General features: G+C 46.6%; 1 protein-coding gene across 1 annotated transcript in view; it reads left to right on the top strand.

Annotated features, from left to right (window-relative positions):
- Positions 1-23,221, top strand: part of GPR107 (G protein-coupled receptor 107) — a 58,321-nt gene that overhangs the window by 10,170 nt on the left and 24,930 nt on the right. Inside the window, exons 2-14 of the mRNA XM_010856799.1 lie at positions 1,475-1,597; positions 1,916-1,966; positions 2,209-2,288; positions 3,466-3,605; positions 5,195-5,232; positions 6,692-6,748; positions 9,311-9,421; positions 9,933-10,066; positions 13,956-14,031; positions 15,591-15,664; positions 16,055-16,172; positions 18,320-18,450; positions 21,827-21,870. Of these exons, the coding sequence (XP_010855101.1) occupies positions 1,475-1,597; positions 1,916-1,966; positions 2,209-2,288; positions 3,466-3,605; positions 5,195-5,232; positions 6,692-6,748; positions 9,311-9,421; positions 9,933-10,066; positions 13,956-14,031; positions 15,591-15,664; positions 16,055-16,172; positions 18,320-18,450; positions 21,827-21,870 (1,177 nt within the window). The remainder of the gene's footprint in view (positions 1-1,474; positions 1,598-1,915; positions 1,967-2,208; positions 2,289-3,465; positions 3,606-5,194; positions 5,233-6,691; positions 6,749-9,310; positions 9,422-9,932; positions 10,067-13,955; positions 14,032-15,590; positions 15,665-16,054; positions 16,173-18,319; positions 18,451-21,826; positions 21,871-23,221) is intronic.

Raw genomic sequence — 23,221 nt, 5'->3', positions numbered from 1 at the left:
AGTGAAAAAGCTGGCTTAAAACTCAACATTCAATAAACTCAGATTATGGCTTCTGGTCACATCACTTCATGGCAAGCAGATGAGGAACAGTGGAAACAGTGACAGATTTTATATTCTTGGGCTCCAAAATCACTGTGGACGATGACTGCCACCATGAAATTAAAAGACATTTGCTCCTTGGAAGAAAAGCTATGACAAACCTAGATTGTATATTAAAAAACAGAGACATAGCTTTGCCAACAAAGGTCTGTACAGTCAAAGCTGTGGTTTTTCCTGTAGTTGTGTATGGATGTGGGAGTTAGACCATGAGGAAGGCAGAGCACCGAAGAACTGATGCTTTTGAAGTGTGGTCCCTTGGACAGCAAGCAAGATCAAACCAGTCTACAAGCCTAAAGAAAATCAGTCCTGAATATTCATGTATTCATTGGAAGGCCTGATGCTGAAGCTCCAGTACTTTGGCAACTTGATGCAAAGAGCCAACTCATTTGCAAAGACCCTGATCCTGGGAAAGATTGAGGGCAGGAGGAGAAGGGGATGATGGAAGATGAGATGGTTGGATGGCATCATCAACTCAATGGGCATGAGTTTGAGGCAACTCTGGTAGATGGCGAAGGACAGGGAAGCCTGGTGTGCTGCAGTCCTTGGGGTTGCAAAGAGTCAGATGTGACTGAGCGACTGAACAACGAAGTGAAAGAAACAATGAACAGAATTTTAAAATACAAACGGAAAACAAACACTAGCAAAAATAATGGTGTGGATTTGGGGAAGAACCAAATCCAAGTTTTAGAAAATACTTAGCCTAGTGTTTTGTATTTAGGATCTATGTGATAACTGAACATTTGGGCAGATAATTCCCAATATGAAACTCATGACTTTACACAACATGAAGTGCCTTTGTGGAACCTCAGCTTTGGGAGTATCCACTGATCCCATTGTTCTCTTGGACTTAAAATTTGTGGACTGAGCTGAGATTGGAGTCACAACTCTGAGACAGTTTCAAGTAATGGGCAGGTGTCTCTTGTTGTTCTTCGGGGGGAGGAGCCAAGTGTATTCTTGGAGCAGCTTTGGCTACTTCCCCCTCATCACCCCCCTCCCTGTTTTGAGTGCCTGCTGGATGCCAGGCCTTGTACTTGAAGGAAGGATAGGAGGATGACTAAAACATTGTTCTTCCTTCCCTGGAATTCACGTTCCAGCAGGCCATCGAGTCTGCCCCCGGGACCCTTCCAAATGCACTGGACTGAATCGAATCTATTGTGTGTTTCCCTCTGCAAAATTGTTGCTGTCATATGAATTTCTGATGAGTCTTCTTCAGCTTTTGGAGCAAGATCAAGTCCCACAGTGGTCAGTATTACTGAATATATGGAGACATTGGTTAGCTGACAAGGAACTAGATATCGCAGTTTTCCAAGCAAATGAATAGGTTTACTAATCAACTTCTCCAGATTACTAATTCTTCTACTGCACATCTTTTCAGGATGACGTGAGGCATAAGGTTCATCTGAACACCTTTGGATTCTTCAAGAATGGGTACATGAAGGTGAATGTCAGCAGCCTTTCAGTGAATGAACCTAAAGGAGCCACAGACAAGGACTTCACTGTAAGTGCCTTTCCAGGAGCAAGGGTAAACCCTTTTCTGTTGCTCAGGTAAGAGCGTCCCCCATTTTTAAACATGGAATATTAGAATATGTAGAAAGTTAAACTTGTGAGCAGACAGCAGTAGTTTTATTTTTTAACACTGAAGTTACAATTCTTGAATAATTTCAGTTACAGCTGATCCTTCTTACAAAATACACGCTAAGAAAACCGAGAGGAAGGCCAGGCCAAAATAATCACCTTTTCTTCTCTTGGGCTAAGAAAGGTATGGACGTCGGGGCATCAGTGGTAATTCACTTCTACCGTTTTCACCTCCTCTTAGATTGGATTCAGCCTAGACCGAACAAAGAACGATGGCTTTTCTTCGTATCTGGTGAGCATCGAGTGCGTGACCTGACGCCCCCTGCACTTGCGCCCAAGCCCTGGGTGGGAGTGCCCTGCCCCTGTCAGCGCTGCTTCCTGAGGTGGCAGCTTCGACTTCCAGGCGTCTGAGCAGCCGCAGTTGTGTCTTTTGAGTGGAGGCTGGGCCACTTACTTGCTTTGTTCATGTAAACCTTTTGTTCTTATTGTAGTGTGACTGAATAACATGATGTGTAACTGGGTCTTCCTTCTCAGGATGAAGATGTGAATTACTGTATTTTAAAGAAGCAGTCTGCCTCTGTCACCCTTTTAATCCTAGACATCTCCAGAAGTGAGTAAGTAATGCTAAGATCCTTCAGTTCAACCCTCGAGTAAAGTTGGGAGACTTCGGTAGTTAAGCTAAGACGCGTATCATCTGCCACACGCCAAATACTTTGCCGAGTGCTGGAGATCAGGTGGAGGTGCAGTCCTGGAGGAGCTTCTAGATGAGACAGCAGCGATACCAGTGGTGGCAGCAACCTGGAGGAGCAGTAGGGCAGAGGGACGGTGGTTTGTGGGCAGGAAGGGAAGGCTTCAGAGAAGTGTTGGCGCAGCCAGCTTTCTCGTGAGGAGACTTTGCAGAGGAATAAGAAAGGGAAGTGCATTCCCAGCAAAGAGAACGTGTTGCACCGAGGCAGAGTAGCGTGCGCTAGCATGGCACATGTTCAGTGAAGTGAGTGTGTTGTTCGCGCCAGCTAAGGGGAAGAGGGAGGTTTCTGCCTATCCCATGCTGGACGTGCTCCCCTTGACGTGTGCGATAGTGCCACCTGAGGGCACGTGTCCACTCCAGCATCGAAACTTGCGGGCCCCTCCTCAGGCGGGATGGGTCTCACACAATTGGGGTCTGGTCAGCAGGGAGAGGGAGGACATGCACCTTTCATGGGCTGCGAGTCGTTTTTCTGCCCTTCGCTTGCTCCCCGAGGCCTGTTTTAACGTCTTACTGGGTTTTTTTAACCTCTTGTTCCTTTTCCCGTGTGCACAAAGTGCAGGAAAGATGGGGAAAGAATAGTCATTTCTCCTGATTCCCCACGTTAGAATACTCAGTCATTTATATTTCCTTCTAAACTTGTTTCCTAAGTCTAGAACATCTGATTTTAAAAATCCATGGTCATTTTATAATTTTATAAGCGTCCCTGTTCATTCAGCTTGATCATCATCAGTTTGTTGAACACATTACACATACTTAGGGAGGAAATATATACCTCAGAATCAAATGGTTGCTACAGACTCAAACTTTGAAGTGGGGCTGCCCCAGCTGCTGACTAGCTTGCTACTCTTGGGCAAGTTCTTTAACCTTTTAGCTTCCATTTCAGCATCTGTAAAAGGCACATAATAGAATCTGTATCCAGTCCATCACAGACTGCATGAGATGATGGGCTTAGAGCTGGAAACAACACCTAACTGACAACACCTACCCGCCGTAAGCTTTACTTTGATCTCTTTCTCTTTTTCTTCTGTCTTACTTGAATATAGAGTGAAAATAAGATCTCCACCAGAAGCTGGTGCCCAGTTACCAAAGATCATCTTTACCAAGGATGAGAAGGTTGTTGGTCAGAGCCAGGAGCCTGGTGTTAACCCTGTCTCATCAGGCAGCCAGGCTCCGAAAGAACAAGGTAACTGTAAGGTAGACACTAGCCTTTCCTTCACTACCTTGCTTCCTAGATCCATTTTTGTTCCTACTTAAAAACAAACATGATTTTATTTAGCGTTATTTTACTTTTGAGGTGATATAAAAATGCATAACAAAGAAAAATACAGGAAAGATGGAGAAAGAATAGTCATTTTTCCTTATTCTCCATGTTAGAATAATCAGTAATTTCTATTTCCTTCTAAACTTGTTTCCTAAGTCTAGAACATTTGATTTTAAAAATTAATAGTCATCTTATAATTTTATAAGATCCCTGTTCACTCAGCTTAAAAATTTTTTTATACTTATCAGATGCCCCATTAAATGGATACTATAGTTTGCTTGGCATTTTCCCTTAAAGAGACATAGTTCCATTTTGATGCTATTATAAAGCATTGCTGCATCAGACGTCTTTATTTGTAGATTTTTTTTTTTTTTCATATGTAGAGCGTTTTTTTTTAGGCTGAGTTCCAGGAACTGGAATTTCTGGTTCAAAAGATATGAATACTTTTGGGAACATTGATACATATTTTCATTCCTTTCCACATGAGTTGTGTGAATTTATACTCCTTTTAGGAAATATATAATCATAGCACCCACATCACCAAGTCCTAGCCAGCAGTGGGTTTTTGGTTGTGTTTGTTTTTTAAATCCTAAAGTGAAAGGCAAAGGGGTGTCCTTGGTTTTGAAGTCACTCTTATCACTGAGATCGCACTTTTTCTCCCTATGTTGATTTACCAGTTTAGATTTATCACCTCTTTTATTGACCATCAGGTTTATCTAGTAATTTATATGAGGTCTTTAAAGATAACTTTATTAGTTACAGTATTATTTATGTATTATTTTCTCAGTTTGTCAACGTTCTAACACACACTAAAAGACGTGCAGAGTGTTCCACGTGTGTGATGGTGTGGCTCCATGTATGTGCACCGTCTTCTCCTCGTCTAGGTTCCTTGAGCTCACGTGACCATTCCCTAGGCAGAACATTTTCGTCCTTCTTTTTATTCTGAAACTCTCTCCCTTCCTATATAGTTTGAGAGTTTCTTCCTCAGAAAGAACGACTTAAGTAAAAATAAGACACAGAGGCCCTCTCTTTTCATTGAAAGAAATCATTAGCAATCTTTACACTCCTTGCCGTGAGAAAAAAGTATGCTTTATGCTAGTAATATTTGCTGTTTTTTCTACATATGTAAATAAATCTCATACGTATATATTTTAAACAGTGATCTGGTTTCAAGTGTCATTACTTAGAAAAAAAGAAAGTCATTCCACGTGGTATCTTTGGCAGTTACATGCACTAGGTTATTTAGAGACGATTTCCTTCGTTGATGCTGAGTGCTGCCATTTATTAAATTGTGTTCGTAATAGAACATGTCCAATTTGCGGCTTCTACGGCTCAAGAATGTTTGGGGTTTTGAGGAATTGCAAGTTTGTAAGATGGCATGTGGCCTCACCATTTTGTTTATTTGTTTGAATTATTTGATGTTAGATGAGCTAGAGTCTCATAAAGTGATACCGTAGTATACTTATGAGCTGAATCATGCAATAATATCTTTTAAATGATTCTTCTTTTAGAAAGTGGAAAGTCTAAAAGAAGTACCGTGGATTCAAAGGTAAGAACTAACCCCAACCTGTGTGCTCTCAGCTTTTCCAGGTGTGTGTGCTCACGCGCATGTAGGACTGTCCTTGTGCATATGTATACACACACACACACATCTGCATGCTCAGTCTGCAGGCGGTTGCCTTCTGTTTGGGGAGAGAACTTGGATGCTCTGAAATAATTTCAGAGTAAGACTGAGTGCTGAGTTACACAGCCCTTATGTGATAGAAGCTCAGATGGTGAGGGGAGAGGGAAGTGGGGTATCTGAGAGTCGCCTGGAGGGAGATGTCACTGGGGCTTGAAGTGTGGTGGATTGTTTGGGGAAGAAGATGAGAAAAAAGGGGCTGAAGACCATCATGAGCAAAGACTGGAAGTGGACATGAGCACTGACGAGTGCTGGGCACTGGCCTGCTGAAAGTAAAACATAACATATATTTGGGACCAGAGAGAGGTATCTTAGATTATAGAGGGCCAAAAAATTGAAGATATCGATGCACAGAAAACAGGAAGTCATGGTGTGTCCTTGGTCAGGATGGAACGTGATACCGAACATGTTAAGGGAAAGTCGTTGTTCAGAAGGAGCGTGCAGCGTGGCGGCGGTGAGGAGGCCGGGGACCTGAGAGGGACCAGGAGGAGTGCCGTCGTAACAGTGCAGGTTTCGGGTGTTGAGCATCTGAGCCAGAGCCGAGCTTCGGAATGTGGAGGAAGTGAGCAGCAGGCTGGGAGGCCAGGGCGGCGGGGAGCGGGGAGAAGAGGGGGTTGCTTTCCTGCCCCCAGCGAGGTGGGGAACAGAAATAACAGAAGGACACGTGGGAAAGTTTTAGTTTGGGTTATCTTAATACTTGAGTGATGGAGCATCCAGATGGCAGGGTTTCATTGTAACAGCTTTATTGAAGTAAGATTGATAGACTACAAACTGTGCGTATTTGAAGTGGCAGTTGAGTAAGTTCTGACTTGACGTGCACCTGTGAAACCAGCACCACAGCGTATCCGTCCCCTCTTGTCCTGAGGTGCCGCTGACCTGTCCCTAGGTGCTCTCGTGGAGTGTGAGTCTCTGAGGTTCCTGTGTCGTCGCACGTCTCAGTAGTCCTCTCTGTTACTTGGCTGTAGTCCGCTGCGCCCGCGGCAGCGTGTCGGTCGTTTGACGTTGGGCGTGGAGGCGTGGCCTGGGTTGGCGTCCGTTGTCTCACTAAAGCTGTAAGACTGGAGAGGTGCTCAGCGGGGAGCAGGGGGCTGTTGGGGCGACAGGAGACGTAACTGAGAAAAGGAAACGGGTAAAGGTTTACCTTTTTTTGTAAAACAGGATTTCATTCATATTGAAAAGATGGTGAATTTCTTTTCCATTGAGCTTTTGAAGACCAGCGAATCTAGGATTTTAGAAAAAAATGTTTTGGAGCTTTTAAATTTTTATTTTTACTAGCATGTTTTTTTGGATGGTCTCATCTAAAATAGGTTGTTAATGTCTTTTTTAGGCAACAGGAGAGAAATCCTTTTCTGTTCATAATAATGATGGGGCGGTTTCATTCCAGGTACGTAATCTCTTTGAGTCAAGCTTTGTAGAATTTATCTCTGCCATGTAAAAGGGTGAATTTTTAAAGAAACTTTCAATTTAGGAATAACAACTTACATATGCTGTGTGCCAGTCATTTGAATATAGGAACTCTCTCCGTAACAAACCTCCAAGGTGGATATTGTTACCCGCTGCTTATCAAACCATGTTTCTCTGAGAGAGAATAACTGTGTATCCAGTGTGAGCATCAAGGCCCAGGTTCCAACCCGGTTCTCCCTGGCTGTCCCCACAACTCTGCCTGTCTAATCCCACACTGCCTCCCATTCAGAGTGTGTCAGAAACCCAGAATTCTCCACCTGAAAGGATGATTGTCATCTTTTGGATGATGTCATTTCAGAGACGAGTTCACTGAGACTTAGAGGCCTGAGTGAGCTGCTCAGCCGTCACCGTCGTTAACTGCACATGAGTGTTCATGCAGCATCACAGCCTGTGTGTGGGGTGTGGGGTAGGACATTGAATTGGATCTCAGAGCCCACATGCTAGGTGGTGACCTTGGACAACTCAGTTAACCTCTGAACCTCACTCTTTAATCATCTGAAAATGGAAAATGATGACATCCATCTCACAGGGTGGTTAGGTGTATCATTTTTTAAAAATAAAAGTGCTTTGTAAAGCACTGTACAAATAGTCTCTTACCATTAACTTGTAAGAATAACTACCTCTTTTTCTAAGCAGTTTTCATTGAGGCATCATTTACTTCGAGTGAAATGCATAGCTCCTGAGTGTGTGGTTCTGTCATTTCTGACAATGGCCTGCACCCCTGCCCTTACCCGTGCTCAAGACTCTCTGTATTTGTACCACTTCTGAAAGGCCCCCGCCCCTGCATCTGCAGGTCTGAGTTCTCACCATAGATTCTTTTGCTGCTGTAACAGTGTTGATGTTATTTAACTTCAGTAGCCATCGGTATTAACAGCTGACTTGAGAGTTTATGGGGTGCTCATCTGCTCTGAACCCTCAGCAGCTTCCCCTCTGTCTCATAGTAGAAGCCCAAGTCCTCCTGCTGGTCTCCGAGCACACGTGGTCTGGCCGCTGTCGACTCTGAGCTCAGTCCTGTCTCCTCCCCGCGCTCTCTGTGTTGCTGTGCTGCAGCCACAGCGGCCGCCGTGCTGCTCCTGGGGAAGGTGAAGCCTGGCTTCTGCTCCCGCAGCCCCCACTGGGGAAGAGCTCGTCCACAGAGTCTTCATGCTTACTTTCTTCCTCCTTCAAGTCTTGGCTCAAATGTCACCTTTTCAGCAAAGCTTCCTCCGGTAGCACTGTTTTAAATGCAGCCCACCCCCCACCCCCCCGGCTCTACCTTTTCCCTTAATACTTCTTTCCAGCGTACAGCATACTGTATTTGTTATATTTATTGTTTCTCTGTCTTTAGAAGGTAACTATACGGGCAGGGATTTCTGTCTGCTTTCTTGCTGCTCTGTGTGAAATTCCTTATCTTGGGCCTGGCCCTAGTAGTCTTCCTATCAGTAATTACTGAGATGAATGAATGTATGAACGAATGTCAGACATCCTGCTAAGTACTCACACCTTACCTTGTCTCAGTTCATCCTCCCAGCAAGCTATGAAAGTCGGTACTTGTATTAGTCCCCTTTTACAGATGTCTCTTTTTTTCCCTTCTTTAAAATTTTGAGGTACGGTACCTATAGAAGAGTGTATCGTACTTACCTTGAGTACATGTGATTATCAGTAATCACCTTCATAGCCATCACCTGGTACAGGAACTAGACCATGCTTACCATGCCTGTGTCCCTCATGTTCTTTAGAGTGACTCCTGTCATGAAAGATGTTACCATAACCATTTCCTTGTTTTCTTCATTGTTCACCACTTGTATATGTAGCCCTAAACAGTATATTAATATTTTAGACTTGCAGTAAAATGTTCCCTAGAATTGATCAAGCAGTCACATTCTGTGATTATATATATGTGTGTATATATATAAATAACATTTTTTGATTTACATTAAGCTTCACTTGAATACATGAAATATATTGAAAAACAAAGAAAAATCTCTAAACATAGTAGATGTAGCCTCTGTTACTGTTGTCTAAAATCATACAGGTACATTTTGATGAGGAAATACTGGTCCTTTAGTTTTTCAAGTACCAGAAGAACCTCCTTTCTTTCTTAGAAGTATTTTTTACCTAAAGGGCAAAACAGTAATGTGTGGGCTTGAAAGCTAGGTAACCGCATCTTAAGTTAGCTCTGCAGACTTCGGCAAAAACCCATCACTGATGGATAGATACGTGATAAGGGAAGTGTAGTAAAGTGTAGAGTCTAGGTAGTGGGTACATAGCTGTTGACCGTATAATCCAGTCTACTTTTCTGTTCGCTTGAAAATCATTAAAATATTAGGAGGGTATCATAGAATAAGAAAAAGTGTATTGGAACTCTGCTCTAGGAGAGTTTGATTAACTTAAGTAAACGGTCTGTTTTCTTCTATTCGTAGTATTCATGATTTCTTTCTGAGATTTAAAAATTTAGCTGAGGATTTGGATATCCTTAAACTTTTTTTTTCTTCATTTTCAGTTTTTCTTTAACATCAGCACTGATGACCAAGAAGGCCTCTACAGTCTTTATTTTCATAAGTGTCTTGGAAGTGACGCTTGGTCTAATGACAAGTTTTCGTTCAGCCTTGATGTGAGTACCATATGAAAACTGCTCCACACAGATGTTGTCAGCTGTGTAAAATGCAAGATGGTTTTTTTCTTTCTAAGAGCAGTTTTAAGAACATTTAAGCAGAGTTAGAGAAAAACATGGCCAGAATAACATTTCTGCCAGTGGCCAGCATACTTCAGCAGAGGATTCTTCAAAAGGAAATATAAGGGATTTATATTAGGATGTGTTTACACTTCAGCCTGTGCATTAAGAATGTGGTTGTTTGGACTTCCTGTGTGGTCCAGTGGTTAAGACTCTGCACTAATAAGGCGGGGATGCAGGGAACTGAGACCCCCACACGCCTCAGGGTGCAGCCAAAAAATAAAGTGTCACAGCGTCTATAAGTCATCTATGCTCTGTTTCCTAAAAGAATATGGTTGTTACCTTCCGGTACTCACTTTCTTGAGCTTCTGTGAAATAGCAGAGATTCCAAATTACTGAATATGGGATGATCTGTTTCTGAAAAGTGAAAATAGTCTCATGTTGGTTTCAGATCGAGATCACAGAGAAGAATCCTGACAGCTACCTCTCAGCAGGAGAAATTCCTCTCCCCAAATTATACATTTCCATGGCCTTCTTCTTCTTTCTCTCTGGGACCATCTGGATTCACATCCTTCGAAAACGACGGTAAATTATCACCTTCTTGAGCCCTTCAGCCCCCAGGGTTTGGGGATGTGTTTGTTTAGTTTCACCTGTTGCTGTCTTCCCAACCAGGAGACCTTGTCACTAGCAGTCCCGTCCTCTTCAAAGGGCATCTTCCCTGAAACAAGGGGGACTCTGCAGAAGCCTTACAGTGTGGGAGGCCTTTGCATGCCATGATGTTTGTTTACTTCCTATTGCTTGGTTTAAAAAGCAAATCCAAATACTTCAGTAATATACAATCGAAGTAAAATATATAAGCCAAGTGTTTCCATAGCAAGGTCTGGAGAAGGAAATGGCAACCCACTACAGTACTCTTGCCTGGAAAATCCCATGGACGGAGGAGCATGGTAGGCTAGAGTCCACGGGGTCACAAAGAGTTGGACATGACTGAGCGACTGAGCGACTTCACTTTCCATAGCAAGGACACCCCAGCTCAGGACTCAGAGTGAAAGCATTGGTCACATTCAGGGGCTATTTGTTCTTAAGACAAGAGGCGTGACCGTGGCCCAGGGCCTGGTGGGAGCCTGGAGCTGCTGCCGAGCTCTGAAGGCCCAGCCAGGGTAGACATTGCCCTCCAGAAGCTCGAGAAAACCTCTTCAAGGCCTACCTGCCTGACTCTTGGCCTTTCTCCTGAAACCCCCGAGGCTTTAACTTCCTCTTCTTGGTATTTGAGGGGAGCAGCAGCGTATGAGTGGAACTAGTGATTAATTCTGTGTCCCTCCCCCAAAGTGGAAACGAAATGCTAGTTTTCAGTTAAAGAATAGTGTTTGTTATAAAGTCCATAAACTGTGTAAAGGAAGGTATGGAAATACAGTATCATAATAGAGATTTAAATTCACACAATAAATGAGTACCCCAAATACCAGATGCCTCCTCTGGAGCAGTGGGCCAGAAATGGAGACCTCTAAGCCCTGGTAGCCTGCCTGTCTTCTAGTGGACATGGCTCAGCTTGAATACTGGGCTCTGCTGGGTGCGGTTTGCTGTTTCCTGTTTGTTGTAAATCTTTTACACCCACTGGATGCAAAGAACGTCTTGTTTGCTTGTGAAGGACTCTACATAATCATGTTTGGACTAGAGATCGGGAAACCATTAATAAGAAAAAAAGAATCCTGCAAATTCAGGCCGTAAAAGATGGTGGAGGGTGGTTTTTTTTGTTGTTGTTGTTAAGGTTTTGCTCTTACCTTTAGTAGACAAGTAAGAACTAGGAGTTGGAAACCTGGTTTTCAAATGTAAATGCTGACTGTTGTTGCTACTGATTGAAGTGTACCTGGCTTCACTCTGTAATTCTCTTTTTCCTCAGCTGCAGAACTGAAACAGTCATAATCTGCCATAATCTGCCTTCCTCTCAAAGTCTTAGATCTTCAGATTTCTTATGTGATTTCCCCTGAAATGATGTGTACAAGAGGGCTTTGCAAATCAGAGTGCTATGCAGAGATGAGGCACATGCAAAATAGCTTAGCCAGATGTTCATTGGTATTTTAAATTCCCTTTATTTAGCGAGGCAACAGTCACTGTCACTGGTTCACTTTTATATAAAACCGTGATGACAGTTTAAAACCTGTGGTTAAACGAGGCTGACCTGCTTTGGGCAGCGTATTTTAAACTTCTTGTTGAAGTGTAGTGTAGATCCAGAAACATGTCATTCTGGCCCTCTGCCCACCCCCACCCCCCGTGTTTTTCCAGGAGTCTTGAGCCACGGGGGGTTGGTGATTTGAGTCACATCACGGATGTGCCTCCAGGGCTCTTTGAGAGACTTGCAGCCCCTAGAGTTGGAGGGAGCTGAGAGACTTGGGCCTTGGCTTGTTGAGGCCTCGAGAGGGGAGGTGAGAGCCACAGTTGGCGTCCCAGGCACAGCTGGCCTGGGCCCACGTTGGTCTGCTGTGCCGTCGTGGCCTCTCTCACGTCTGCGAGTTCTGTCGTGGCCCCGGAGCATGGGGAGCCGGGGAGGGAACACGCACAGCTGGCCCGCTTGGAGCCGCTCTCCGCCCAGCACGGTGCTGGGTGTGGTGGTGCCATTTTCAGCAGAGGTTTCTGAGGCCTCGTGAGAGGAGGGTGGTCAGGGTAGAGCCCGTGTGTGAGCCCGGTCGCTGCCCCCCTGGAGCTCGAACTCTTGCCTGCCTTCACCTGCCGTCGCCGCTCTCCCCCAGGCTGCAGGTCGAGAGGGCCAGGCCGTGAGGGTGAGCCCAGCCCTTGCCGGCTCTGCAGCCTGGGCGAGTCTCCTGGCTCTTGAGGACCGACAGACTCCTCTGGCCTTGACTTCCCTTTCGACCTTCAAGTAGGTAGGCCCTGGAGCAGGAAAGAACCAGGGAGGAAGCCAGCCCGGAAACTGGTGTGCGTCACTCACGACCCGCCCTCCTTATCGTTCTGTGCAAGGCCCTCTCCTGTTTGACTTCCTGTCCCCTCTCTCGTTCCTTCCCACCCACGGCCAGCCGCCCAAATGTGTTTCGTTTGTGTTTTGGGGTATTTGTGTATCTTGATAAACAAATCACGTTTACTGGTATTGAATGTGTTTTTAATTTATATGAACTGTCCTGTCTGTAGGTATTGTTTTCGTACCTTGTTTCACTTGGTAACATCCTCTTTAAGATGCAGGCGTGTCTTCAGCCTCCCGGGCTTCCCCGTGTGACGGCCCGTGTTTGCATTATCCTTCTGCCAGGTTTGCTGTCTGTCCCTGGTTGCTGTGCTTGAGTTCGTGCACATTGGAGTCTCAGTCCCTCGTATGTCTTAAGACATTGGCGATTTCTTTTCCCAGTTGAATTGTTGAGGGAAAATCTTTCACGTTGATGGAGTCGAGGCCATGTAGTTGTAGCCTTCTGGGTCGTGCCTCGTGGATCCTGAGAGGCCCATTCCTACTCCAGATCACAAAATGTCTATTTTCTGTTTAGCAGCCAAATCCCCCTGGGGTATAGGTAAGTGTGAAGCTGAGGTCAGCTTTCCTCATTTATTATATAGGTTTGAGCTGAGGTTGGTTTTTTTTCCCTCCAGTGCCAGTTATTAAGCAGCCTATTCTTTTCCCATTGACTTGGTGTCACCTTAAATATTAAGCTTCCATACATGCACAAATCTATCTCTAAGCTTTCTAGTCTGTTCTGTTGGTTTACTTCTCTGATGCTCACTGTCCCCCATATTTTAACTGGTGTATCTTTGCAGATTGTGTTGATATCAGAGAGTGGGAATTCCCCCTGTCGTTCTTCCTCAAGTCTTTGCTTTCTTTCATAGGGTTTAAAACTTTTTCCCTGTCATGGTTTTGTGTGTCTCACAGGTTAACTCCTAGGGCGAGGCGGGAAGGGGTAGAGGAATTGAATGTCTGGCAGCCTGAGGGTGGACTAGTGCCCGTAGAGGATGTGGGGGGGAGTGGGTGCTGTGTCTCACTGGCCTGGTGTGTTTGGCAGGTTCCAGCCTTGAGGGGACAGAGAGGGGCACGGTCTTTTACCATCCCTGCTACCTAGCACCAAGCCCACCTCTCCTCTGGGCTAGCAATTTTCCCTAGAGCTGTGCCCAGTCACCTCTGCCTTCTTGGGGATTTTGTGCCATTTTCATAGATCCATCTGCCTCTTTCTTGCCTCTGTGGGCTTTCCAGGGTGGTTTCCGGAGAGGAAACTGGCAACCTGTTTAGATTTCTATCTTATCAGGCCTGGGAACCCATTGTGCATAACTTGGCTCCATTCACAGAGTTGGATTACATGGTAGAGATGACTTGGAACCCCATTCCACGCCTTCTCTGCTGGCAGCAACCACTTTTTAAAAAAGCTTTGTGTTTGTGGTTTGCTTAGATCATATTTATGACTTCCTTATAAATATATGGTGGGTGGGGCTTCAGCTATCCTTTGGGAGTGTAAAATTGTCCTTAAATTCTTTTCTTTCTGTTTCATAGGAATGATGTATTTAAAATTCACTGGCTGATGGCTGCCCTTCCTTTCACCAAGTCTCTTTCCTTGGTGTTCCACGCAGTACGTATTCATGTTTTGGAGTCATTTATGAAATACCTATACTATCAGGGAAAATAAGTTGGAAGACAGGCTACATCCAACAACAGATAAAAGAATGCCTTTGCCATGAAGCCTCCTTTGGTCCAGGAAGGGCTGGTCATGGGATAAATCATCATAGCCTCCCTAGTGCTAGACTTAAGACATCTTTAGATATTATCTACAGACTCAGAGTTTTCTCTTGTAGGTGTTTATTTTTTCACCCTTCTAGTCATTTCTTGAGATTAGAGGGCCACCTCATGAATTGTTTCCACAGCTTCCTTTATTTTTTGAAATATTCCCCCATGTTCCCATTTGATTTGAAATTCACTGTTAGCATACTTGTTTGAGAAGATTGAGGCATAAGAATTGAGTCAAGCTCTGAATGTTTAGTGCCGATGCAGACTGAAATGAGCCAGCCCGTGGGAGACAATCACAGCTTCCCCACTTTGTAGGCCTGCGAGATATCTGTGGGCCCCATCTGTGAGGGTGACAGTCTCCAGACTCTCAGGAGCCTACTGCCCTTAAAAATGTTGTCCTAGAAAAAGTAATAACGTATCCAGTTGTAGTTTCAAGAAATGACGATTATTTGGCTAGTTTCCCATTTGGATTAAGGTAAAAAGATTCCTTCTGGAATCATGCAGATGACGAGTCATGGGATTCTTGGGTCACTTTCATATCCAGACAGCCACGTGAGGAGGAATGAAAGGTGCACGAAGGAACTGATTTCAGCTTTGGGCATCCTGCCTGCAAGCATTTGGGGCACTACTGAAGCTGGCCACTTTAGTGGAAATTCATTGGTAGCTTCAGGTAGCTCTAAATTTACAGGTTTGGTTCTTTTTTTCCCCCCAAAGAAAATAGAGTTGAAGCTGGGTGGTTCCACATAGGTTTTTTAACTGAGTTATTTCTTATGTAAGCAGCAAGGCTATGAGAGAGAAAGCTGTTGCCTGGGATTGAAAATACCTGTGACATTTGGAGGATTTTTTTGTTTTTTGGTTTTTTACATCTTTACTTTTATATATTAATTCATTAATTAGCCATTTAGTACCGCTTGCGGAATCTCAGTTCCCCTGCCCAAGGATTGAACCCGGGACCCAGCAGTGAAAACCTGGACTCCTAACTACCAGGGACTCCCTTGGAGATTTCTTATAAGAAGAGAATAGGCAGCCATTTGCCAGAGTGAATCATCTGCCTCAAGAGAGGGACCTTGGGACTTGCTTGCCGGAACAGAGGTTAAGACTCCATGCTTCAACTGCAGGGGCTGCACGTTCGATCCCTGGTCAGGGACTAAGATCCCACATGGTATGCAGTGGGGCCAAAAAAAAGAGAGGGACCTGGACTAGGGGTTAGTGACGTGGAGCCCTTCTATCTAGTTTCTCAAGCTCCCTGCCGTTCGCAGTGCGCTCACACGCTTCACTGTGCGTCCGCAAGTGCAGGGTTAGGGAGTGGGGGCGGGTATCCCCGTCACAAGGGCCTCTGGTGGCGTTTCCTGTGGGTAAGGCATTGGTAGACGACCTTTCTGAGACGCACTTGTTTTCTTGCAGATCGACTACCACTACATCTCCTCCCAGGGCTTCCCGATTGAAGGGTGGGCTGTGGTGTACTACATCACTCACCTGTGAGTACTGAGAGCGCCTCGGGAAGTACCCGTCCTGTGACGTAATGGCTGGGCAAGGCTGGGGAGCCGAGCTTGCGGGAGACCTGCCCCAGGGCGAGGGAGATGGCCCCGCCCTCCAGGGCCGTCGTGTGGCATGTGGATGGCTGTCCTGACTGGAGAACTTGGGGCTGTCAGCATGTTCCCAAAGGGGCCTTCCAGCACAGCAATGGGCTGTGTAGCTAACTATTTCTGTGCCGGAAAAGAAACGCTGTTCACTGACGTGCGTTCCCTATGTCTGGCCATCTGTCTTTTGGAGGAAGTGCATGAAACCATAGAATGAGCTGTAGACTGTGACTCAGAGTGAAAGGCTAAAGAGACCCGTTGATGTCTGTTCATTCTTCCCTTTTGCAGCTTGAAGGGGGCACTGCTGTTCATCACCATTGCGCTCATCGGCACTGGCTGGGCTTTCATTAAGCACATCCTTTCTGATAAAGACAAGAAGGTCTTCATGGTTGTCATCCCGCTGCAGGTAAAGGATCCCTAACCCTGCTCGTCCTCCTTCTCTCGAGCCTTTGCTGGGCTTAGCTCCAGGCCTGTCTGGGGAGAGGGAGTTGGGTCTCCTGGAAAACCCCCTCCTCTGCCTTTGGGGTTGAAGCCTGGGCCTGTCTTTCTGGATTCTGATGGACCCAGATCTCAGGTTCTTGCACTGGGAGATGCTCCACCATCCGTCGTCTTTAAACAGCACATGAACAGGGAGCTGCTGAGAAGTTAGGGAAATGTACTGCTGCCTTTTCTGCATCTGATGGTCCTCTTAGCAGAGAAGCTTGGGTACACCATGACTTGGTTAACGATTTCTTTTTTTTCTGGCTGTGCTGCTCGGCTTGCAGGATCTTAGTTCCCCAACCAGGGATTGAACCTGGACCATGGCAGTGAAAGCACTAAGTCCTAACCACTGGACCGCCAGGAAATTCCCAGCAAATTATTGTAAAATGTGAATGATACCAGTGAGTTTCCACAAGGTAGAATATGAGACATTGGGGCAAATGTTTATTAAGAGCTGCATGTGTCTGGGGCCTTGGACTGAGGCCAGCTTTATAAAACTGTGAGCCCTTCAGGAGAGGAACTTTGTCTTACGCGTAGCAGTCTTATTGGAGGTAGAAGCTGGACGTGAAGGATGCATGATAAACAGATCCCGGCAGGGACACACAGCTCCTCAGCTCTGCTTGGCCAGAGAGCATCTGATTGATAAAGTCGTTCTCGCCCGTGATCGTTTGGGGCCCACTGCAAGTGTGGCGGGTGAGGATTGGAGTGGTGCCACTCCCCAGGCACCCAGGGCAGCCCGCTCACCTGGTGATTGATGGTTTGGCAGTGTTTGTGGCAAAACCGTCTTCACTTTCAATCATCACAGACATGTGTTAGTGCCACTTAAATGCTACAGACCGGTCTCTGTAGGTTTCCAACGAGAGAGTATTCACTTCAATTCAGATGATCTGGAAGAGCTGTCTGGTGGAGATGGGCCTGGCCTAGATTTTAAGGAAGGACACGTGACGGAGGCAAACGTGACAACGTGGGGCAAGCAGGAGAGGCTGAGGCGCTGGACGGGCCTTGGCTGTTGAGCCACCACGGCCACTTCTCTGCCGGGTAGTGTTCTCCAGCCTGCCAAGGCCTCAAGAGCTGGAAGACGGTGGCTGGGGTCCTGCCCCGTCTCCCCCTCCGCCCAGGAGCGGCTGCCCTCCCCTTCAGCCCCACTCTTCTTCACGCAGCCCGGAGTGACGTAATGGAGGCTCTTCCCAGCTTTCCCTCTTCTGTTCCCCAGAAGGAACAAAAACACAAGGTTACAAGGCAGGTCACTCTGAGGAAGCAAGGCCATTTAGACAATCAAATATAAGGAAGTAACGAGTATTTCAATGCAAGGGCTGGTCTGGGAAGTCCTTGAACATCAGCCTTGACAAGTTGAAACTGTTTCCTTCGGGTCATGGGAGCCAGTGCACGTTCCTGAGTAGGGAGTGGGCGAAGCAGACCACGCGTTTCAGGAGCACTCTTGGCGCTTGGTCCCACACCAGTGCCTCGGGAACCCCTCGTGCCTTGTGTCCAGCGTGCGACCTGAGGGCGAAATGGAATTCAGCTGTTTATTTCCCGGTTTGCCTTCTTAGACAGAGCCACAGATGCAGACCTGTACAACGGACCAGGCTTCTGGAGGAGCCCAGAGGCTGGGTGTCATTGGGAGACTGAAATTTCAGGCTAATTTTTGCATTTGTATTAAGTGTGGCTTCAGTGATGATTTAACTGATACGGCCTAGACGGAAAGAGAAACTACCCTTCTAAGTCATAGCACGACGGGTTTCCCATTTTTGTGGCACTATGGAGAATTCCCTGGAGAGCAGTGAAGCAGAGTGTTTGGGACCACGGACTTTGCATGGAGCAGGGTGGGGTTCCTCTGCTTTCTTACCTAGTGATAATCTTCCGAAGAATAGTTCATCGGATGTGTTTCCCTTGTGCTCAGAGGTGTCACAGGTTTTAAACTGTTGCCTTCTGTCTGACCAGCCGAGGGACTTTTCATAGCATGCTAATCGCTTAATGACAGGACGGAGCAGCACAGCCCAGCCTGTAGGCCCGGGTGTCCGCCGCCCCGGGGCTCTGTCTCACAGATCTGTCCACGCTTCCTGTGTCCCACAGGTCCTGGCCAATGTGGCCTACATCATCATAGAGTCCACAGAGGAGGGGACGACAGAGTACGGCCTGTGGAAGGACTCCCTGTTTCTGGTTGACCTGCTGTGCTGCGGGGCCATCCTCTTCCCGGTGGTGTGGTGAGTGCCCCTGGGCGGGGAGGCCACTCCTGCGCCACGGGCATGTCCATCCAGCCTGGCAGCTGGACCCGCCGAACCCAAACTGGTCAGAGTCACCCGGCGCCCACGACAGCTTCCTGGGTCCCAGGCTGACCTGAGTTAGTCTCCAGGCTGGACCGGGGAGTTTGTGTCTCTGTTAGGTTCCTCAGGGGACTGCAGTAGTGCTCACCTGGCACCGACTTTTAGCACTTCAGATGCTGGAGAAGGGTTTGGAGACGAGAACTCAGTAGCAACATAAAACAGCCGTGTGAATTTGAAGGAAAGGGAGTTGAAGTTGAAGGAAGCCTACAGATGGCCTCTTCTTGCCAAGTTAGATGGAAACTGAGGAAGTGCGTCACATGAAACCAGGGGCAGTTCTCAGCCCATAGACGTGGTGTCGTCAGATGGACTCGCTGCACTCCTGGGGTTGGCAGACTATGGATGCATGTGCTGGGCTTTGACTATGTAAAGACGTGTTAGTGCCAAGTCAGCGACTGAAGAGGAAGAATACATCCAAGTGAAGGAAATTCTTGCTTCAATAGGAAGAAAGAAAGTAGCGAAAGAAAGGCTCACAGAAATCAGACGCTCGCCCTCATTATGGTCTAGTTCTGTGGCCACTTGAAAGCAATCGGTTCTTTTAGAATAAAGTTTTAAAAAATAGACTTAGCTGTCTTCTCTCAGAAGTGAGATGTTCCCATACTGCAGTGCCCCGCACAGTGAATTAGTATTTTTATGCTCCTGGAGTTGATGGGGTCGTTCATTATTCCGATTATTTAGAACCTGGTGTCAGTGGAGTGTAATCCTCGTTTCAGTCAGTTAGATCCACTTTTTAAAAATTTATTGGGGCCCACTGGATGTTACTTGCGGCATGTGGGATCTAGTTTCCTGACCAAGGATCCAGACTGGGCCCCTGCATTTGGAGCACAGTCTTAACTGCTGGTCCACCGGGAAAGTCCCAAGCATGTTAGATTCACTCTTAACCTAACTCATACATCACACATGTTCACATATCAGTTCAGCAGACAGCTGCCTGCTTAGGAGAGAGCATAAATGAGTCTTCTTAGTCTCCACAACCGCCCCGTATCCTGTTCAGGAATAGCGACCCACACATTTGAAACAGGACGACTAGCATCGTCTCCAGTTGGAAAGAGCGTCTTCCTACTAGGGAACAGAGCCTCAGCCCCCACTCTGACGTCTGTCACCCTCAGCACACTAACATAGAAGGGACCTGTGGGGAGGTTCCATGGTGGTCCAGTGGTTAGGACTCTGAGCTTCCACTGCTGGGGGCTCCGGTTGGAATCCCTGGTCCGGGAACTAGGATCCTGCAAGCCACAGAGTGCGGCCAAAAAAGAAGGGACCTGGGAAATTGAGGAAGGCCGAGATGCACTGTGGAGCTACAAGGGGTCACTTCCTGCTGGTCATTGATTGCAACACTAAGGAGCAGATGCCAAATGGCAAGATTCTTCACGGTAGATGTTCTGAAAATTGCTGTAAAATGAGAAAAACTCAAGTACTGGAGAGGTAATTTAAGAAACTCAGGATTTCTTTTGTACACTCAGATTCAGCCAGCATCGGTTTGCGTCATCTTTGTGCTCCTTAATTTCACGTGTTGTGCCATTCGGTTCTCCGAGGTGGGCAGACTACAGGGTTTTGGGGAGGAATGACTTACTCACAGTCCAGTTGAGAGTGGTTGGCTGGGCTAGGTCTGCAGCCCAGGTCCATGAGACCCCGGCCCTCCCGATGCAGCGGGTCTGCTCGCGCTGTGCCCTTCCTCTCAGACAGTCCCTCCTTCCGTGCCTTTCAGCTCTGCCTGGAATGCTGGTCCACACCTTCCTTAAGAACGTTCCTGTTCCCCTGTCTGAACTGTACTAATGGTAATTAGTTGCCAGCACTTCCTAGCTGGAAAAGACTCCTTGGAGGCCAGCATTTTTTCAGCAAAGTTAGAAGTTTGCATGAATCCTTGTGCTCACAGCCCCCAGATCTAGGCTTTAGAGGTCGGCCTGTGACCTTATAGGGTCCGTTCTCTCCAGGTGGCAGGTGAGCTCCCTGAACCTGCATTGTCTTAGTCCGTTTGGGGTGCGGGCATAGCTGTGGGACTGAGATTAGATATTAGGCTGGTGAAAAGTAATTGCAGTTTTGGACCGTGAATTTTATTTTATTTTATTTTTAAATTTTTTTTTGGACCGTGAATTTTAAATCACTGTGTGTGCTTAGTTGTTCGGTCATGTCTGACTGTTTGCGACCCAATGGACTTAGCCTGCCAGACACCTCTGTCCATGGGGATTCTCCAGGCAAGAATACTGGAGCTGGTTGCCATGCCCTCCTCCAGGGAATCTTCCCAACCCAGGGATTGAATCCAGGTCTCCTGCATTGCAGATGGATTCTTTACTGTTTGAGTCGCCAGGGAAGCCCTTAAATCACTATAACTATGCTCAAGCACAGCTTTATTAATCAAAATAGGAACCGTTACCATCAACACATTTTTGCCAACGAGAAATAAGTTTGTTTATTCTTGTAGCATAAAAACCCATGCTTTGGGATTCAGCGAGCTCTTGGAAAGCATTTTCTGCCTCCTGCTGGTTCTGGAAGCATTTTCCCTGCAAGAAGTTGTCAAGATGCTTAAAGGAATGGTAGTCATTTCCCTAGTTTAAAATAAATATAAAATAAACAGCAAGTAATAAAGCGAGGAATGTGCATTAAAGTGATGTATAACATAACCACATTTATTTAAGAATGTATTCCAAAATCAAACAGCAAAGTTCAACAGTGCAAAACCATAGTTACTTTTGCACCAACCTAACAGAAGATGCAATGGAGAAGGCAGTGGCACCCCACTCCAGTACTATTGCCTGGAAAATCCCATGCATGGAGGAGCCTGGTAGGCTGCAGTCCATGAGGTCGCTAAGAGTCCGACACGACTGAGCGACTTCACTTTCACGCATTGGAGAAGGAAATGGAAACCCACTCCAATGTTCTTGCCTGGAGAATCCCAGGGATGGAGGAGCCTGGTAGGCTGCCGTCTATGGGGTCGCACAGTCAGATACGACTGAAGCGACTTAGCAGCAACAGAAGATGCAGACTGCTCACGACTGTGTTTTGATGTCTCCCCTCACACCAGGCCCTTGCCAGACTTCTTGCAGCCAGCAGAGGGCGTCTTTAACTCTCAGGCTTGAGAGCCACACATGCCTGAGGCTTGGTTGTCAACCATCACCATGTCTAGGGAGTGCTCTATAAAGTCATCCATTCCAGCCTTTCAGTTTCTGTGGAGAAATTCAAGGCCTCAAGTTACTAGCTCTGAAAATGGAGAGGAATGCAAATTCATTAGCTAACCTTTTGTTCTGCAAATGTTTATTTTTAGGTCAATCAGGCATTTACAAGAAGCATCAGCCACAGATGGAAAAGGCAAGTTCCTTTGTGTTCTTTTTGTTCTTTTGGCCAGCCTTCCCTAAAGCCTCGTGCCTGGGCACTGCGGAGGGGGAGAGGGAAGGCGGGGGCCCACGATGCTGACTTCCTGTGGGGAGGGGTGGGTGGGCAGGGGCTTTGTAAGAGCAGCCCGGTTGTTGGGTCGCGAGGCAGGTGGGGAGCGTTGCTGAGCCCAGCTGTATAAGGCTTGGGGGTGACTGCTTACCAGATGATTCACCGCATTTCCATTCGTGAGTGTGATCCTCACCTTCTCAAAACTGAGTCAGGAGGAGCAAACGTTGTCTTGGAAGGACCAGATAACACCTCCCCGTGCGAACAGAAGGTTTTATGGATCCGGGATGGCTATGTGTAAAGCGTCCCTTCCTGCTGACTTAACACACTTTCAAAATAGATGTGTCGGTATTAATTTAAAAAGAGACTGATGCCAGAAAGAACCTCTAAAGCGCTCTGATTTTTAAGTTGTCTTGCAGTTAGAACCCTCCTGCATCTTGGTTTTCCGACCCGGCCTCCTAAGTCAGGAAAGAAACCACAGAGAAAGTGTTGTGTGTGTCTCTGGGCTTATTTGAATCATGTCCAGGACTGCAGGGTGCCGTGGGCCAAGTGGGGATTTCAGGCCACAGGGGTCAAAGAGCCAGACTCGAAAAGGTCCCACCTGCCTCTGGATCCATGAAGTTACACACCCAGTGCTGTACTAATGTTCTTTAAGGCAGATTATTCACTTGTCGTTAGATAAAATATGTTGTCGATCTGTTTTCTGATTGTAAAAGTAATGTGGATTCATTTTGGAAAATTTGGTTAATAGTAGGTAGGAATCCTCCTTCACACTTGCTGTACAACGAGTATCATATCATTTTCTCTAATTTGAATTAACCTGACTTCAAGCCTTCCCACCAGTGTCAGGCACAATCTGGGGTTCTTACTGAGAGCACAGTACACAGTCCGGGGCCCAGAGTAGTTCCTGTTGAGATTCCTGCTATCCGGGTCTTGCTGTGGGTAGCCTGGTGTGTGAAGGTCATGCCAGGCTGGGAGCCCCAGTCAGTGCTCAGATTCCAGGCTCCCAAGGTCCCTCGGCTCCCCGGGGGGCCACAGACCCACCCCTCGCAGAATGTGCCAGCTCATTTTCTTTCTTGTCCCAGGAAATAGCTCTCTTGTGTTTTTTACTGTCTTCTTTCAAAGGCCCTGGGTTCCCTTCTCCCTCTGGAATGCCCTCGGTGATAGATTCTTTTCAGTGAGCTGAAGCTGGACTGTGCTCTGCAGAAATCTTTTGCTTTTAGCCTGGCTACATAGCCTTCCTCTGAGCCGTGGATATCAGAGAACTCTCCTGCCTTCT

This window comes from Bison bison, unplaced genomic scaffold (assembly GCF_000754665.1).
Source record: "Bison bison bison isolate TAMUID 2011002044 unplaced genomic scaffold, Bison_UMD1.0 scf7180017864375, whole genome shotgun sequence".
In the NCBI taxonomy this organism is placed as follows: domain Eukaryota; kingdom Metazoa; phylum Chordata; class Mammalia; order Artiodactyla; family Bovidae; genus Bison; species Bison bison.
Note: the sequence above shows the minus strand (reverse complement) of the source record. Positions and strands in the feature narration are given on the sequence as shown.